Below are 19,230 nucleotides of genomic sequence, written 5' to 3' on the forward strand. Positions count from 1 at the left end.
GTTTTAAAAATTGACCCACCAATATTTATATTCTGATTTTTAAAAGATAATAACTGTAACCAACACATCAGGCTTTTTTTTTTGCTGTACGCGGGCCTCTCGCTGTTGTGGCCTCTCCCGTTGCGGAGCACAGGCTCCGGATGCGCAGGCTCAGCGGCCATGGCTCACGGGCCCAGCCGCTCCGCGGCATGTGGGATCCTCCCAGACCGGGGCACGAACCCGTGTCCCCTGCCTCGGCAGGCGGACTCTCAACCACTGCGCCCCCAGGGAAGCCCCACATCAGGCTTTTTAAGAAAACCCTTGTGAGTTCCTACTAATGGTCATCAAATACTTATCCCCGTCTCATTTCTGTTAAAAAATAAAAAAGCTTCAAATATAAAGTCGTGCTCTTAGGAAGATGACATTTTAATCTTTCTTTAAAAGGTACAGGGCACAGAAGGGGAAGAGGGGAGAGCTCCCTGGGTCTGTGACAGAACACTTCTCTACTGATCCTCCAAGCGATGAGCCCCACCAGCACTACCCAGGAACCACCTGCATGCACACAAACCCTCGCTGACGGCACACGGGTCTCAAGGCACCGTCCCTCCCCCCACGCCAACGCCACCCCACCCCCGCTCCCCTCCCCGGGGACTCAGGGCATCCCTTTCTAAGCCATAGAACCATTTTCCTGTTACCTACCCCGCTGAACACTCCCTTCATCTATTTTCCATAGAGACCTCACAGAAGAAAAAACACTCCTATATCACTCCTTTCCTAAAAAATATACTTAACAAGAAATACTAATTTTGGAAGGGGGTAAGCAGTCCCCTTCTCGAAAGCCTCTCCAGGCTTCATAGCAAGGCATGTATCCAGTTGTTCCAGTTATACTAACTAAAAGCAGTATATGCACTGTTACTGCGTAACAGTGCAGCAACATGCTCTGAAACATGACCAGAGGTGTTAGGCTGCTGGCAGAGACAAGGCTGGGGCAATCAGTGCTTGATGGCTTGAAGGCAAGAAAGGAAAGGGCACCACAGCCTGGCAGCTGCTGCAGCCGCTGTCAACAGCAAGAGGACTTCATCAAGGGTGGGGGGCACAGGAGATCAAGAAAGCCACCAGAGGCTGCAGAGCACGAAACTCAGGTTTGGGGCCCTAATTGCCCCAAAGCTGTCCTGGCTAAATGCAGCGACCTGGTGGGGAGTGACAACGGCCCAGAGACAGGCAACCGCAGGGAGCGGTCTCTTCCTTCAACGTGAGTCCCTCAGTGACACACATCTTCAAGTGCTGACAGCCAACGCCGAGCTGAACAAGGATCTCTCAGATCCGATCCAATGTATGTAGATGATTCAAACCTTGTCTGGTCTTTTGCTATTTTCTCCTCCATTGCTGGCTTAGAAAGTCCTGAATAATCTCCCTGCTTCTCTGTCCAGACTGACCCCTTGCATTCCAGTTCCCCGTCATAAAGACCCTTTTTTTGTTCCCCAAACACCTCATGCCTGTCAGATCCCCTAACTGAAGTCCAGATTCAGTGCCATATTCCCAGAGGACCACTTACCAAGCTAAGCATGTCATTCCACTGTCCCAGCACTGCCTTAGGAGCATCACTGCCACCCCCATGACCTCTTCTGTAGAGAAACCAGCTCAGAAAGCACAGGCCATGGGGAGGCGAGACTTGGTGGGTAATATCATTAGCAGGGCGCCAAAACCCTGGCTGGGTGAGGAACATTCCCCCTCCAACCTCCCAGCTGCTCTGTTTCCTGCTAAGAAGACCACCCCCTCCCTATGCTGCTTCTTTGTAAGAGCTTAAAGGTGAACCCCTGACCAGTGGGAGCCATTTGGAGGAGTAGCAGCAAACTGGAGGAATCACAGTGGTGTGGGGATGCCTGGGGCTCACCTCCTTACTTTTCTTAAACTCCTTCAGAGGTACACAACCTGTGTCCTAAGCTTTAGCCTTTGCCCAGTGCAAATTCCTGGGCAGGGAAGCTGACATCCCTGGTAAAAGGAGACCTCAAACCAAAATAACTAGACACCTGAGGGGTACAGTTACTGTAAGAGAAGGGCAACAGATAATATACACAACATGAGGCAGAATGATTGGGACAGACCGAAAAATCTAATTAGCATAAGAAATATCCTCCAAGGGATAAAGGAAGAGATTGTAATACAAACCAAGGGAAAATATTAAGAAGAAAAATGTAGAAGTTAAACACAATGGATGAGATAAATAATAGGATGGATACAAGAAGAGAACAGAGGGATGCAATGGAAGCTCAGAAAGACGAATTCTCCAAGAAGGAAGAAGAAAAGAATAAAGAGATAGATTCAGAAACACAGAAAATAATAGCAGAGATTCCAGGATCCAGATAATCAGGAATAGAAAAGAAGAAGGAGAAACAAACAAACAAAAAAGAAAAGGAGGGCTTCCCTGGTGGCGCAGTGGTTAAGAATCCACCTGCCAATGCAGGGGACACGGGTTCAAGCCCTGGTCCGGGAAGATCCCACATGCAGCGGAGCAACTAAGCCCATGCGTCACAACTACTGAGCCTGCGCTCTAGAGCCCGCGAGCCACAACGACTGAGCCCACGTGCCACAACTACTGAAGCCCACGTGCCTAGAGCCCGTGCTCCGCAACAAGAGAAGCTACCACAATGAGAAGCCCCTGCTCGCTGTAACTAGAGAAAACCCGTGAGGAGTGACAAAGATCCCATGCAACCAAAAATAAATAAATAAATAAATAAAAAATATTTTTTTTAAAAAAAAGGAAACGTGAAGAACATTGATAAGTTCTTAGAATCAAAAAGAGATTAAAGACTTGAGGTGAAAAGAGTTTATAAAGGACCAAACAAGATACGTGAAGACCCACACCAAGCCAGTTATGATGACATTTGAGAATGTTGAGATTAAAAAAAAAAAAAAGAATGTTGAGATTCAATGTGAATTCTAAAAGCCTCCAGAGAGAAAGAAAAAGATCCAGATTAACATCAGACTTTTCAATAGCAAAAGCAAACCAAAAAGACAATGGAGTAATATTTTCAAAGCACTGAAGGAAACGAACTTTGGACACAGAAGTATCAAATGTGCGGCATAATAAAGATGTTCTTGGGCATGCAAAGCCACTGAAAGTTTGCCCCATAAAGGCTCATTCAAAATATTCATCAAGGAAGTACTCATATAAAAAAGATAAATAAATCCTGTAGGATAAGATATATGGGAAATAAAGCTAGTCAAATAACTTAGTAAGTCTTCTGGCCTAAAAAAGGACCATAAAAAGAGAAAGGATTTCCAAAATTCCAGAATTAAAATATCAGATAACAGCAACACACCTGGGATAAGCCCTGGGAAGAAAGAGACCCAAGGTTCACGCAAACCTACTAACAGACTTGTAGTATTAGAGGGAAAGCACAGATTTTGACCCATATAAGAAGTGAGTGGGGATAAATAAACACAAATTTGGATCTTAAGAGCAACCACCATAACAACAAAAATAGAATTTGTTTTTAAATGACAAGAAAAAATTTTTTACCTATTAGAAAGCAGGAAATGAGAAAAAATAAAAATATAGTAAGGAGAAAAATATTAAATAACATGTTAGAAATATGTCCTAATAAAATAATCATTGCAAGTGAAATGGATTAAACTCATCAATTAAGGACTCTCCGATTGGCTATAACTAATACATTGCGTACAAGAGACAAATACAAAAAAAAGTAATAATAATAGAGAAAGAGGATGAAGAAAGATATCCCAAAAAAATATGAACCAAAAGAAAGCTGGAGAATCGATCTGAATATCTGATAATATAGAATTCAAGGTTAAAAAAAATCATAAGGGACAGAGATGGGTACTATATACCAGTAAAAGATGTGATCTTTCATATTATATGGACCTAACAATATAACCTCGAATAGACACATACTCTTACCTAAAGCAAGAACTGACAGAATGACAGGAAAAGAGAGAAATCAACAAATACACTTGAATATTTAAACCCAATCCTTCCAGAAACTGCTAGAAGAGGCAGACAAAATATAAAGAGAGGAGCTTCCCTGGTGGCACAGTGGTTAAGAATACGCCTGCCAATTCAGGGGACACAGGTTCAAGCGCTGGTTCAGGAAGATCCCACATGCTGTGGAACAACTAAGCCTGTGCGCCACAACTACTGAGCCTGCATGCCTAGGCCCGTGCTCCACAACAAGAGAAACCACCGCAATAAGAAGCCCGCACACTGCAACGAAGAGTAGTAGCCCCCGCTCGCCACAACTAGAGAAAGCCCGCGTGCAGCAACGAAGACCCAATGCAGCCAAAAATAAATAAATAAAATAAAATAATCTTTTTAATTTAAAAAACTAAATTAAAAAAAACAGAGATATAACAGGTCTAAACAATACACTAAACATGCTCAAACAAGTAGATAAAGCGAGAGCTCTATTCCCAGGGAGTATGATTCTATTTTCAACATTTATAAACAAGTAGCCATACACTAGGCTAAAATGTCAGTAAATTCCAAGGAATTAATATCACAAAGACTACCTGCTTTGACCATAACATTAAAAAACAATAACAAAAATCAAAGTTTTTTTTAATGCCTATGACTAGAACTTAGGCGAAAAAGAAAAACATAAGGGAATATTTTTTAAAAATATAATTGAATGACAATGAAAACAACCTGTCAAATTTGTGAGACACGGCTCAAGCATTACTCAGAGAAAAATTTATATTTTAAACGCATTCATTCCTCTGTTCCCTCTCTAAGGCTGAAATGAGCAAGTGCTTCCCTGAAAGTCACCCAAACAGAACAACAAATCAGTAGGAAAAACTCTCACAAAATCTACAAATATCTCTTTGGTGGCCTGCTGGACGTTTGTCCCCAGGATTCATAAGAGATAAATATAATGCTTCCAACAAATAGAAACCTGAAGGAAAGAACCACATCAGGCTCACCTTTATTTATAGGTTCCCAGTAGGCCAAACTATTAACCAAAGAATACTCTGTCAGGAAAAAATAACATGGCCTTCAACACTACGAAAGTCCAGACCCTTGTGATCACTCGTTAAATTGGATGTAAAAATCAACAGACTGGGATCAAGTCTCCTAAGTATCTACTAAGGACTGGGCACCACTGCTTTCATACCCACCCCTCTGGCACCAAGAGCAAGCCCTTCCCACCCTGTGAGATTAAGTACTTCCCCCCCTAGCCAATATTGCTGCCACGAGGATAAAACATATTTGCACAAAAGTACCTGATAGGGTAAGTCAGCCATCCTTAAATAAGTTTCCATTTTCAAACAGAAAGGAGATAAACTGGGGACACCATTGTTAGGTCTTGCAAACTGATGCAAAATAATAGCATCTTTGGAGTCAATCTCTTGCTGTTTCCTGTCAAAACCAAAACAGAAAAAAAAAGAACAATCCACGTGTTACACATGCAGTTCCCTTAGTTCCTTAGAGGCCCCTGCTGGGCTGTAGCTCCTCAATGGACAAGCAGGTCTGTTTGTCACAGGGTCTTACCTCACCAACAAGCACTTTGAGGGGGAAAGCTTGGTCAAAACACAAGAGAACCTCACAAACTCTGCTATTTCCATAACTGCAAGGGCTCAGGAGAGTAACTACATGTCAACCTCTTTCTGGTACCTGTGGCCTATGGGCAGGATGTGTACTTTCTGGTATAGGTCCACCTCTTCTCCAGCTGGCTATGTCTACCTGCCAGGGACAAGTTGGATGGATAAAAAAAGATATTCTGTGCTTACTGTGCATCAGGCATTGTTCTGAGGGCTTCACGGGTATTATCTCATTTAATCTTCACAATAACCTTTTGAGGTAGGTACTACCGTTATCCATGTTTTGCAGATAAGGAAACTGAGGCACAGAGAATAAACTTGCCCAAAGTCCCATTACTAGTAAACGGCAGAACTTGGACTAAACCATGTAGTCAGAGCCTATGTTCTTGACCACGAGACTGTACCATGAAACAGTCTATTCATCCACAGGACCTTGAAATAACAGTGCAGATTGGCTCTGCTACGATTCAAGTCTGCAGGGAATGTGAGGCTCTGTATATTCTGGTCCCTCTTCCAAACTCTCCATGCCCTCACCTGACCTTTCACCTGTGGTGCCAAGGAACCTGGCTTCTGGTGCTCTCTCCTCCTCTCTACCTTCACAGGTTCCCCACTTTCACCACACAGCATATATCCCAGTACCCCTGCCTTTTCCCTTTCTTCTGTCTCAGCCACACGTCTATCTTTTCCTTTGGCTACTTTTCTGGGTGGTGAGGACTTCCCTGGTAGAGTTTTTCAATAGCCACCATGTAGGAGATCAAACGCTGGATTCCACTTCTGGATACCTGGGGTCAAGTGCAAGCCCTACTTCCTATTGGCCACGTCACCCAAGACCTCTCCTCCTCTCTCATTTGGAAAGTGAGGACAGTACCAATTCTGCCTCAATTATCGTGAGAACTAAATAAGATAATATCTGTAAACATTTGGTGAGCTATCAAGCATTAAGTGGTGGACTTTATTCTCATTCAAAGAGACATGGTCTTATCCCCTTAAACTACAAAATCTCATTCCACACAGGGGCACTCATACACCACATTCGGGAACTTTTTGCAACTTCCATCTTTCACTCCACCCAACCATTTCCCAGTCAGATAAACCTCACCCTTCCCCTTTGGCCTTCCCTAAGCCTCTGGTTCCTTCACACTGTTCCTAGTGTAATCCCACACTTCCTTCTACCCAAGCAAGCAAGGGCAAGCTCTTCATATCATCATCACAACGATGCCCACTTCCTGCAGAAACTCCGTTCAGTAAAACACACTCTTTTTGGAGAAGTTTACCACCGGAGCGCCCTTTCCACTTAAAAGAGTTAAGAATGACTAATTTTGAAAACACTAGTCAAAAGAATAAAAATATTTGCTGCCTTCTGACAATACTTGCTATAAAACAAAGGTTTTCACTTAGATGAAATATTTGGGAGGTCAGATACTAAAATTAAGAAGCCACTTAGACTATGTTTCTAAAAAGGGCAAACTGTAGCTTTGACAATTAACTTTGTCCAGTCAAGTAATTCAACTCAGAGTGGTAATTTCATGTAAATTAGCCAGGCAAAAAATTTAAGAACTGAAAGAGAGGAGATAAATGTAAAATCCCCTGCTCCACTGGCCAGAACAATCTAATTCTGATGGTTAACTTGGGCCATGTCATAATAAGAATGGATGTGACCAGCATATGCCAATGACTTTGTGTACATCATACATATTAAATTATTTCTTTCTGATAGTACCACTACAAAGAGGATATTGCTATAGTTTAAATTTAGAATATTATATCATACTTATATTTTACAGTAGACAAGGAAACTGAAGCTCAGAGAGGTTAAATAACTTGCCCAAGGAATACCAATTTAAGATCAAGTTGTTACTAGTTAGTTCCCAAGCTCTTAAGCACTTCGACTACACCAAAAATGGGCAATACCTCAGTTAATTTTATTAAAGTAGCTGGTTTGACTCAGACCACGCAAGCCTGGAACTTTCTGATGAAAGTCTGTAATAATTAATGATGGCCAACTTTTATTGAATGCTCACTATAACGTCGAACTCTGGCTAAGCATTTCACATGTGTTAACTCATGCAATCACCTCTGTGAGGAAGGCTACTATTATTTCCATTTCACAGATGAGAAAGCTGAGTAACCAAGCTTACTCTCAGGTCCAAGGTTACATGGTTGGTTAAAGGCAGAGTGAATTTGAACCCAGTCTGGCTCTAGAGCCCTCCCTCCAGGTCAGGAAGCTCTCTCTGTAATTTAAGACCAGAGGAGCAGGTAATCTGGACAGCTACATTTTATAAAGTGCTCTTATAGTGAGGACTGTCTAAGAGAACACCTGTCAAGCAGCAAGACTAGCCCCTACTCCCATGGTGAAGGATATCACAGGATGGGCTGTTAGTTTATAGAGATCACATGACCCATGGGCTGCTCTGATTCCCTAAGTTTTCTAGGGCAGGCTGAGCCCATGTGCCTAAAGTACAAACAAGCTATGGGTAACAAGTCATTCCTGGGTCATTCAATTTACAAACAACACATTTCCAAATGCTGGACTGAATTGAAGAGAGCTGCAAGGCTCTCTCCACTAGGGGAGGATAAAGTAAAGGGCTGGGACTCTATTTCTTTAAAAATACTGTGATGGGAAAAATACGAGTAAAATCCAAAATACCTACATTGGTTATTTTACTCATTAATTAAACTTCCTAAATAATTCTTACCTGTCAACTTTACTTTCCACTCTGGAGATGTACCCATAGATTAAGGTTAAGTCTACGCAGCAGGAAATCCAAGTACCCTGGTGAAGAATATGATTGCCAGTGAACTCAGACAGCGTAGCCATTTCAAGATGGATTTTCCATCCCATATATTTCAGATTGTTTTGTGTTTTGCCTAAACTTCACAGACAATTGAAACTTAGACTTCCCGTCAAGTGAAGGTCTCTATCGTGTAACCTCCAAATCCCAGGGCAGCATTTTCCTTGGTCTTCTTCCCCTATTCCCTCTGTGCCCCTAGCTGTTGTCAAAAACTCAGGTCTGTGCCACAGACTTGTCTTCCCTGAGCAATGCCCCAGTTCTCTTCCTCTCCGCCATCAAAACTTACTCCAGAATTGAAACTTGTTAGGAGAAAGTAGTAGAAGTGCGGGCTCCGCAGACACACATTCTCAGATTTGAATCTGGATCCTACTACTCTTACTACGGGATCTTGGGTGAATTGCTTAACCTCCCTCAGCCTAAATTTCCTCATCTAAGAAATGGAGATCAAGCATTCAAAGGCAGTTGGCAGTTGCGAAGGTTAAATGCAATCACATAGGTAAAGCACTTCTAAGCAGAGCCACCTATTAAGGGGTCAAAAACAGGCAACCATTTGTCTATTATTTGCATTACAACAGGGTTTCCCGACTCAGTGTAAACATCTGTCAAGAAACAAAAGTGAATAAACCAAGGATTAAAAACACTTTTTCAAATAAGTGTCCAAGTGGGCAGCGGGCTCTTCTGGGCACAGAGACCACACCTACCAGGGTGTGGCCTGCTCCCAAGGTCAACTCTGAGCTCCCCCACCCACCTCCCCATTTCTGCAAGGTCATTTAAGCAAGTTTGAGACTCAGTCCTGTGAAGCTGTGTCTCACTCCCTCCTCAGAGTGGAAGACTGGTGAGAAGCCACATGGTTCGGAATCCTCCAAAGGCTTTGGACTGGAATATGAATTTCAGAACAACTGGGTTACCATTTCAAGCACTGCACAAATGTTTTCATTTTCCATATGGCTTGAAACCTAGCTTGAAATAGAGTTCTAAAACTGGAAAATATATACAATAATCTAGAGAAATAAATCACTTAATTTTTTTAATTTGGTTCAACTAGATTCAAGACACTGTGCAAAGTGAGAGAATTCAATGATAAGCTTAAAATAAAACTTCCTAATTATGAAAGACAATACATTTCCCCAGACCTAAATGATTTCCACTCTCTCAGAGACTAAAAATATTCAAAATACCTGTTAGGCTGCTACAGTGTCCTCTTGGAATCCCTGCAGGCCTGTTAAAGGTCACCTATCACTGTCTTTGTTTATAAACCTATTGTGTAGGATTCCCCCACGGGAAGAAGACATGTAAGACACATTTTCTCACTCTTTAGAAAATATTGGCTAAGATGGACATTCTGAGCTATTGAAAACTGCTCTTTCCTGGTCCTCCCCCCAGTGACAGAGGGCTCAAACACATGGAAATTTTAACCGCAAATTGGCGTATAATTAGCCAAACCACTGGTCCTGGCAGCCTATGGCATTATTCTACTCAAACAAAGATCTCGTGTCCGGCTGGATGTACCAACAGCAGGGCCTCCATTTTCTGGTATTTCCAAGTCAATCCTGTAAACATTCTGCGGCAGCCGGCAGAGGAAACTGTTTAGGGCCTGGGGCAACTCCCATGCAGGCCCATGTGCTAGTTCAGTCCCCGGATCTCCTCCTGTTCGCACAATGGCATTTAAACCTGAAGCTGGTGCTTAGCTTTAGATACCAGATTAGCACATAACCGGGTTAAGGCTGCATCAAAATTGCACACTCCGCTGTGCATCCCTAACAGGGACCTGGAGGTCTCTGAAGCTTTTGCAATTTCAGTCTTTTGATGATGTTGACACTTGGGGAAGGGACAGTGGAGAACTAACCTTTAAGTAAAAGATAAGGTTAGTGGTTAATATCCCAGCATTATCATCTATAAACAAATAGGGCATTGCATAAAAATGTAACTTAGTATTTCTGCAGGACCTAATTCTATTGTTGCAAACACACTGCAGCTAAGATCTTCATAACAGACTATTATGCTCCATAACAGCCCAGAGAATTTTTGCGTTTAGCACCGAATGATAGGGAGACAAATGTTTTTCCCTCCCAGTACCAGTTTAATTCTCCTGTCAACTCCAAACTGCCCCTCACGGCCAGGTGACCACGGACTGCCTCTGGCGAAAGAGAAGGACAGGACTCGGGCGTTTGGGCGTTGTGACCGAGGGGCTGGCACGGGTCCCCCCTCGCGCCAACCCTGCCCTGGCCAGGTGTCCCTCTCTGCGCCCCTGCATGGGGCCCTCTCTCCGGCTCACCTAATGACCAGGAGTTCGTGGAGCAGATACGCAGCTGCGGCCAGCAAAGCTCCCCCGGTCAAGTAAAGGGTTTTCTTCCACCAGGGATCGGAGCCCAGCCCTGCCATGATCCCACTGTAATCCTGCAAAGGGAAAGCGATGATGTCCCCATAAAAGGAGAAGGGCTCCTCGGACCCGGCCCACCAGCCGAAGAAGGAGACGCTCTGGTTCCAGCTCAGATCCACCACGCACGGCCTGGACGAGGCAAAGCCAACCCCCCAGTGCATGCTGCGCGGCTGGCTGCGGGCGCCCCTCCCAGGGCCCGCGCCGCCCGCATGGGAAGGGGCCGGCGCGGCCGGGCGCGGGCTCAGCGGCGCACTGGCGGTGCGGGCGGCGCGGGCGGCAGCGACCGAGGTGGCGGCGGAGGAAGAGGGAGGGCGCGGGCCGCGGGCGGCGGGCCTGGCCGGCGGGGCCCAGCGGCCCGGGGCGGCAGCGGCGGCCGCCGGCTCCCCCCGCAGCGGCCTCTCCGCGCCGCTCTTTGTGTCGGCGCCGGGAGAAGGCCGCGTGATGTCATTGCTCCCTGGGGCAGGGAAACAGAGGCGGGATAAAGTCACCTACCCCGCGCCCTGCCCCCGCCCCGCATCTCCGCGGTCCGGCGGCCTCCGCCCCGGCCGGAGCTGCAGGGCTGGGCGAGCCCGGCGGGCTCCGCGCCTCCAGGCGGCACGGCCGGGAACGGCTCGGCGCGCGAGGGCAGGGCTGCGGACGTGGCTGGAAATGCGGCTCCCCCCGGAGGAATCTGCAGTCGGGCCCGGATCTCCGTCCCCCACCGCCACCCCCGGCCCGTCCTCCGCCTCCGCTCCAGCCCCTCCCTCAGGCGCGAGAGCGGGGCGCGCGCAGGACTCACCTGCGGCCGCGCGGAGCTCGGGCAGAGACACCGCCCCGCGCAAGCCTGGAACCCGGGCCCGGACAAGGTCGCGAATTACGTTGCTCCGGCCGTCAGGAAAGCGCTGTGTCTTTGCATAACTCATAAAAACACTTATCACATTACACAGTTACCTAAGTCTCGGCAGTGTGCCCACGGAGAGATGTCTGGTTTGATAAATAACAACAAAAATGTACTCTAGAGCGATTTCCCCTCCGACAGACGTAGCCCAAGTCCTAGGCTTTCCCCTTGGAAATCATTATCGGGGAACTCAGGGAATGTGGCGTGTTGTTGTTTTTCCTATCCTTTTCGGTGCAGAAAATCTGTCAATCGTGGATGTGTGTGTGTGTGATCAATTTTCTTCCCTTTAACATCATTTTTAAAAGTTCCTACGTACAAAGAATAGGACCGTGCTTCATACAAGTGTATGATGTACACACAAATTTTAGCAAGAGCATGGATAGTTTAAAATCGTTTGAAGGAATTGAAAAAAATTCAAGTGGCGGGTGGGGGGCGGTTATCACTCTTAAGGTGAAAGGATGGATATAGGAAGCCTCCACGCGTTTGCGTGAGAGAGCCGACATTGGAGTGGAGGCGGACACGCCCTTCTAATTCCCTTGCCGCCCCAGCCCCTTAGAACAGGCAGTGAGGGCGGTCATACAGCTAATAATGTGGGGCGTGGTGCCAGCCCCCACCAGATAAGGGCAGGGGCCAGCCAGGGCCCAGACCAAGGGGTCTCAAACACCCCTGCAGACGTTTATGGGACCTCTCAGCAAGAAGCAGAGCGTGCGGTTGGAAGTGAACCTTCCACGGGCAGGTTGCAAGGAGTGGAACCCAAGGGCCTGCTGGAGAGACAAAGGTGGTCACCAGACTGTCTTCCGGGGAGAGAGAGCAGGAGGCCGCATGGGAAGCAGAGTGGACAGGTTTGGGATCCGAACTAAAGGCTCTGTGCAGAGAGGGGGCAAGGAGCACTGGCACCAGGGATTCTCCATTGTTCTTCCCCCATGGCACCCGCCTATGCTCTCTTTAAATGTTGAGCCAGTATTTAAAAAATATCCGTTTGTACCTAATTATTGGCCTGAGTGTCTAGGTCCAGCCATGAGGACCTAGTGAGATGGTATGAAGACCTGGGGAGCCAGAGTGAGCATCTTTACTCCACCCCTCCCACCACCACCGCCAATTCTGAAAGCCTTGGCGTCATAACCATGACATTAGCTCCAGGCTAGAGGCATCTTGTTATTTTTATTTTTTCAAGAAACTTGTTTTACTATTGAGGTATTACAAGAGAAAAAAAAAAAAGGAAGGGGCTAATATTTATTGAACACCTGTCTGTCTAGTGATGATACATTTTTCAGTAACTCACCAAAACAATCTGTGTTAACTAACTATTGGCATCCTTATTTTACAAATAAGAAAACTGAGGCTCAGAGAGGTAAGTTAACAAGCTCAAGTCCCAGAGCTAGGTAGTGATAGAGCCAGGATTCAAACCCCATGTGTCCCACACCAGCAGCCCTTTGGGCTTTCCACCACCTACAATGGCTCTCATCCCAGGTACCAGTGCTAGAGTGCTGTCCATGGTATTTCTTCTTTAGGCCATCGGTCTGTGGCTCAGTCTTCTGAACCACGTCTAAATCCAATGACTACAAAGTCTCAAACACCTGCCTGTTATGCTATCACCTTTTGAGAAAGGTAGATTTAGGCCATTCCTTTACGCAGATATTGCTATGTCTGTGTCATGTCACTCTGCAGCCTGGCCATAATGATATGACAAGGGACAAATAAATCAGTGCTTCCCAAACTTTGTATATGTATCATCTGAGAATCTGCCACAATGATCAAAGGGGACAATTAGATCAGTGTTTCTCAAACATTACTGTGTATACGAATCACTGGAGATCTTGTTCACGTGCAAATTCTGACTCAGGAGTTCTGGGGTGAGGTCTGAGATTCTGCATTTCTAACAAGCTTCCAGGTGAAGCCAGACCACACTTTGATTATCAGTGGTCTAGAACACTAGCTTATGAGGGGCATCAGAAACTCTGCCCCAGGGCTTCCCTGGTGGCGCAGTGGTTGAGAGTCTGCCCGCCGATGCAGGGGACACGGGTTCGTGCCCCGGTCCGGGAAGATCCCACATGCCACGGAGCGGCTGGGCCCATGAGCCATGGCCGCTGAGCCTGCGCTTCTGGAGCCTGTGCTCCGCAATGGGAGAGGCCACAACAGTGAGAGGCCCGCGTACCGCAAAAAAAAAAACAAAAAAAAACCCTCTGCCCCAGAGTGGCATGTACATATATACACTACCCAGTGTAAAATAGCTCATTAGTGGGAAGCAGCCGCATAGCACAGGGAGTTCAGCTCGGTGCTTTGTGTCCACCCAGAGGGGTGGGATAGGAAAGGTGGGAGGGAGATGCAGGAGGGAGGAAATATGGGGATATATGTATACATATAGCTGATTCACTTTGTTATAAAGCAGAAACTAACACACCATTGTAAAGCAATTATAATCCAATAAAGATGTTTTAAAAAGAAAAAAAATGAAGCACAAAAAAATAAAGAAAAAAACCCCAAAAATTCGGCCCCAAAGAGACAGAATCCCATGTTGGATGGTTCCTAACCAACCCAATTAAGTCACCATTCTTGCTGAGTCTGGACGCTAGACACACAGATAAAAGGGCTGGGGCAGCAGTAGAATCAGAAATGGAAAGAAAATGAATCAAGACTCAAGAAAAGCAATTAGAACACAGAATACTGCATATGCCTTATGAGAAGTTCATCTGATGCTCGAGTTCTAGGAGCTGAGGGCAGAAGCCACGGGGCAGGAGGGGTGGGAGTAGGGCGTTAGATGGAGAAGAGGGAGAAGACAGAGTATCCTGGGGGACTAGTGACATCATGGCACCTCTTTTCAGGAACCAACACAAAGAGCATAAACAAGTGAATAAAATACTTTATAAGTTTCTTTTATCCTGGAAAGCATTTTCACAAGAATGTTATACTTCATGCTTCAAAATATAGCTTAAGAGATTTAAGATCCTGCTCTTGTAGTAATAAGTGGATGTGGGGTTCACTGGTGGTGCAGTGGATAAGACTCCATGCTCCCCATGCAGCGGGCCCGGGTTTGATCCCTGGTCAGGGAACTAGATCCCACATACATGCCACAACTAAGGAGCCCACGTGCTGCAACTAAGGAGCCAGCGAGCTGCAAATAAGGAGCCCTGGAGCCACAACTAAGGAGCCTGCCTCCTACAACTAAGGAGCCTGCCTCCCATAACTAAGACCCAGAGCAACCAAATAAATAAATAAATAAATATTTTTTAAAAAAAGGTGGATGTGATGTTAGCATTATTGCTGGTTTTATATAATGAAATTTAATGTTATTTTATTAAAATATCTCTGTATTATTCAAAAAATAAACAGTTTACTTGATAATGTTACCCTGAATTTTACTGTAAAGCTTCTGCTTTCTTGGCTTGACTTGTGGAGAAGAGATCTAATACTCCCCTAACCAGATATCCAACGTTATAGCTGAAAGCTTGTTGTCACCATAAGTTGACTTTGCCTATCTACTTTCTGATCCACTGGACTTGGGCATTTTATTAATCAGTATGCAACACTCAGAAAACATTTCCTGAAGATTGACTTGATGCTGAGAAAAGATATTCAAATAATAACCAGGCTCAGATAAGTGAGGGGCAATTAAGAAGGTGGGTCATGAAAGAGTTTGGAAGATTTTTAGCTTGGGCAGTGCATTAGTGTGCTACGGCTGCTCTAACAAAGTACCACAGACTGCGTGGCTTAAATAACAGAAATTTATTTCCTCACAGTTCTGGAGGCTAGATGTCTGAGATCAAGCTGTTGTCAGGGTTGATTTCTTCTAAGGCCTCTCTCCTTAGCTTGTTAATGGCCATCTTCTCCCTGTGTCTTTTTTTTTTTTTATAAATTTATTTATTTATTTTTGGCTGAGTTGGGTCTTCTTTCTGTGCGAGGGCTTTCTCCAGTTGTGGAGAGAGGAGGCCACTCTTCATCGCGGTGCGCGGGCCTCTCACTGTCACGGCCTCTCCCGTTGCGGAGCACAGGCTCCAGACGCGCAGGCTCAGTAGTTGTGGCTCACGGGCTTTGTTGCTCCGCGGCATGTGGGATCTTCCCAGACCAGGGCTCGAACCCGTGTCCCCTGCATTGGCAGGCGGACTCTCAAACACTGCGCCACCAGGGAAGCCCCCTCCCTGTGTCTTTACATGGTCTTTGCTCTGTACGTTTATGTCCTAATCTTCTCTTTATCTAAGGGCATCAGTCGTATTAGATTACAACCACCCTAATTACCTTATTTTACCTTAATTATACCTTTGAAGGCACTACCTCCAAATTCAGTCACATTTTTTAGGTACTGGACCATTAGGACTTCAACATATGGATTTTAGGGGGACACAGTTCAACCCCTAACAGCCTATTGAATGCCTAAATGGAGATGCCCAATGACAACAGAATGTGTGGGTTTAGAAAAGAGCTTTGGGTCTGGGAATGAGATAGGTGGGGGTCATTAAAGGGTAGACATGAGAATGTGAGGGTGAATGCTAAGTGAGAAGAGATAGGGGCCAAGGACAGAGCCCTGAGAACACCACAGTTAGAGGATGGCCAGAGGAAGAGAGGACCACCCAGGAAACTGAGAAGGAAAGAGAGGCCAGGAGGGAAGCCAGACAGGTGTAGGGCCGCAGAAGCCAAGGGAAGAGGGCGTCTCAAGAAAGTGTGAGATGGGATCAATTGCATCATATGCTCCTAACAAGTCAAGTAAAATAAATTTAGCCCAGCAGCGTAGACATTACTGACCTTGGCAGGTGAGCACTTTCAAGTGTCAGGGGGTCAGAAGCCAGGCTTGAAAAATGAAGGTGGGATAGTAAGTGCAGAAAACACCCACAATGAATTTGGCTGTGAAAGGAGGAAGCAAAGGTTGATCGTCAGAGAGGGGAATAAATATTTCTCCATTCTTTTTAAAAAGGGATCACATGCATTATTTTTGATATTAATACATAAACAGTACAAAATTCAAAAGCTACAGAGGAGAATGCAATGAAAAGTCAATTTCTACCCAGATATCCCCACACACACACCAGTGTCGCGTCCGGATGCACCCTGCTCCTTGGCCCAGATGCTGACCTTTGTGAAGGATAGCAGTGGTTGTGGGTACCCAAGCTGCCGCTGTGGAGCTTGCCTGTGATGGAGATCAGAGGACCGGAGGGGAGTAAGGAAGGGATGACAATCCCTTAGTATCTTTTCCTGCAGAGTTGCCCCATGCTGTGTCTCTCTTCACGTGGCTCCCTCTGTGGGTTTCAGGAACAAAGTCCACACATTTCTCCTTCAGCCAGAGGGCTGGCAATGGCTTCCTGCTGTTGCTAGCGCTGGGGTTCTGCATTTTTGTAAATAGTCCTTTTATTACATGGTCCTCAAAATATCCGGTTTGCATGTGCCTTCAGTTTCCTGCTGGGACGCTAAAGGATAGTCTCCTCCTAACTGTTCCCCAGACCCCTCCCCAGAGACAAATACAACCATCAGCTTCTGTGTTTATTCCCAGAGATATTCTATGCATTATAAAAGTATTTTCTATTTATTTTTACACAAATTGTATCATTTAACTGCCTGTCCTGCACCTTACTTTCTTTTTTATCTTAAACATAGAACTTCCAAGCTTCTTTTTTTCTTTTTCTTTCCTTTTCTTTCTTTTCCTTTTTCTTCCTTCCTTCCTTCCTTCCTTCCTTCCTTCCTTTCTTTCTTTCTTCATAGAATACCACAGATATATATATATATAGAAGTGGAATTTCTGGGTCAAAAGAGCCATGCATTGTAATTGTGATAGATGTTGCCATATTGTTCTCCATAAAGAGCAATACACACTCTCCATAGTTTTGAAAGTGTCTCTTTTCTCATACGTAGCCTAACCACACATATTCTTAAATATTTTGATCGTTCCTAATTGTCAATGAGAAAGCAGTGTCTCATTGTAGTTTTAAATTTGTTTCTTATTACATGTGAGGTTGAGTACATTTTTTTGAAAGATGCATTTGTATTGACTTTTCTATGAACTGTTCATTTTTTTTCACTGGGTTATTAGTCTTTTTCATTGATTTATATGAGGTCCTAATTCAGAAAGAGAATTCTTTTTCTGTAAATTAGTTTGCAAATATTTTCCCCAGCTTGCTATTTTTCAATTTTTTCTTCTACGGCTTCTTGGTTTTCTATCATAGTTTCAAAGAGGCCTTCTCCTCTGAGTGGGATGTTCCAATCTATGGCTTCAGATGTTCTTAGGTAACCTCAAGTGTTGACCATAAAGGTATGGTAGAAGCCTCTAGAGACAAGGTTCTGTTGCTGATGAGGTAATGCACAAAGCATCCACATAGACGTTGGAGTTACTCAGGAAGCTGGGAGGCCTTAGGTAAGAACAAAGACACTGTGATTGAGGGTTGTGGCCAGAAGTGGAGTTTGGCAATAAACGGGGAGTAGAGGTTAGGAGAGCTAGACTTGAGGCTTGGAGACATGAGAGCTTTTATTCAAGAGTAATGGCAGTAATGCCAGTGGTCCAGTGGCTAAGACTCCTCGCTCCCAATGCAGAGGGCCCATGTTCGATCCCTGTCAAGGAACTACACCCCACATGCACAACTAAGAGTTCGCATGCTGCAACTAAAGATCCCACATGCCGCAACTAAGACCTGGCACAGCCAAATAAATGAATAAATATTAAAAAAAAAAAAGAGTAATGGCAGTGGGATTTCCCTCGTGGTCCAGTGGTTAAGACTCCGCACTCCCGATGCAGGGTGTGCAGGTTTAATCCCTGGTCAGGGAACCAGGTGCCACATGCCACATGGTGGGGCCTAAAATAAATAAGTAAATTTGAACAGTACATTTATAAAACCTCATATGTAGTAGGAGTCCACTTCTGTAAAAGAATTTTTAAAACGCAGATAAAAAAAGGGTAATGGCAGTGAGTGAAAAGGACTCAAATCCCATCTCGCAACTCTGAGGTTCATAGACAATAGGAGACTTCCTCTCAGAATGGCGGCAGGTGAAACCATACCCTCAGAGGAAAGCCAGGTTTCAGTTAAGGTAGAAAGTAAAGGAAACTTCAATGCAGACTTGAGAAGTAGGGTAGTTGATAAATCATGAACTGGTGCTTATAGAGGTCACAGCAGAAAAGTGTAGAAGGGAGAAGTGGGAGGTTGAGTCAGGGAAGACAAATTCAAGAAACAGTCTTAGGGAGAGATCATAGAAAGGAATCAGCGTGGCTGTCTGAATATTGGGCAATTACTAGAGATTGCAGGGATCCTTATCAGGCTACAAGAGTGTCAAAAACATTTGGCCCCAGCAGGTCTGTGGAGTGCCAGTCACTTGGGCCTGAACTGATTGATCTCAGAGGAAGATGTCATCTCAAGAGCATGGAGAGATTTGCCTCTGGAAGAGTTAAGGTTCAGCATCCATTGATTGGTTCTCAGGGAAAAACGAGAGCAAAACTGCCAGGTCGGTGGGTGCTCAGAACAAGCAGAGGCCTGAGAGCGCAAAGCCCTCATTACTATGTGGTGAGTCTGGGTGCTACCTGGTGGTGTGTGTGAGGATGGGGGCAGATGAAGATGAGGAGGAGAGCTGCTGGGATATCCCACTGCACAAGGCAGTTCCCTTAGGCTCCTTGATAACATTGGGTTGCATATTTCTCATCCATCCATCCACCTAGCCTGCTACCTAGGTGG

At 45.3% G+C, this 19,230-nt stretch overlaps 1 protein-coding gene across 5 annotated transcripts in view; it reads right to left on the reverse strand.

Annotated features, from left to right (window-relative positions):
- The window catches only part of FAXC (failed axon connections homolog, metaxin like GST domain containing), a 71,318-nt gene extending 59,757 nt beyond the window's left edge, over positions 1–11,561 (reverse strand). Inside the window, exons 1-3 of one of the 5 annotated variants that reach the window (XM_081250427.1) lie at positions 11,489–11,512; positions 10,606–10,727; positions 5,221–5,356 (exon numbers count right to left, since the gene is read on the reverse strand). In XM_081250427.1, the coding sequence (XP_081106553.1) occupies positions 5,221–5,356; positions 10,606–10,712 (243 nt within the window). In that variant the 5' untranslated portion in view covers positions 10,713–10,727; positions 11,489–11,512. Of the gene's footprint in view, positions 1–5,220; positions 5,357–8,234; positions 8,323–10,605; positions 10,930–11,202; positions 11,296–11,488 lie in introns of those variants that run through there. The other 4 variants (XM_081250426.1, XM_081250428.1, XM_081250424.1 and 1 more) reach the window with 4 other exon arrangements.
- Between the last annotated feature and the right edge of the window lie 7,669 nt (positions 11,562–19,230).

The sequence above is a fragment of the Mesoplodon bidens genome, assembly GCF_964165515.1.
Source record: "Mesoplodon bidens genome assembly, chromosome: 12".
Lineage (NCBI taxonomy): Eukaryota > Metazoa > Chordata > Mammalia > Artiodactyla > Ziphiidae > Mesoplodon > Mesoplodon bidens.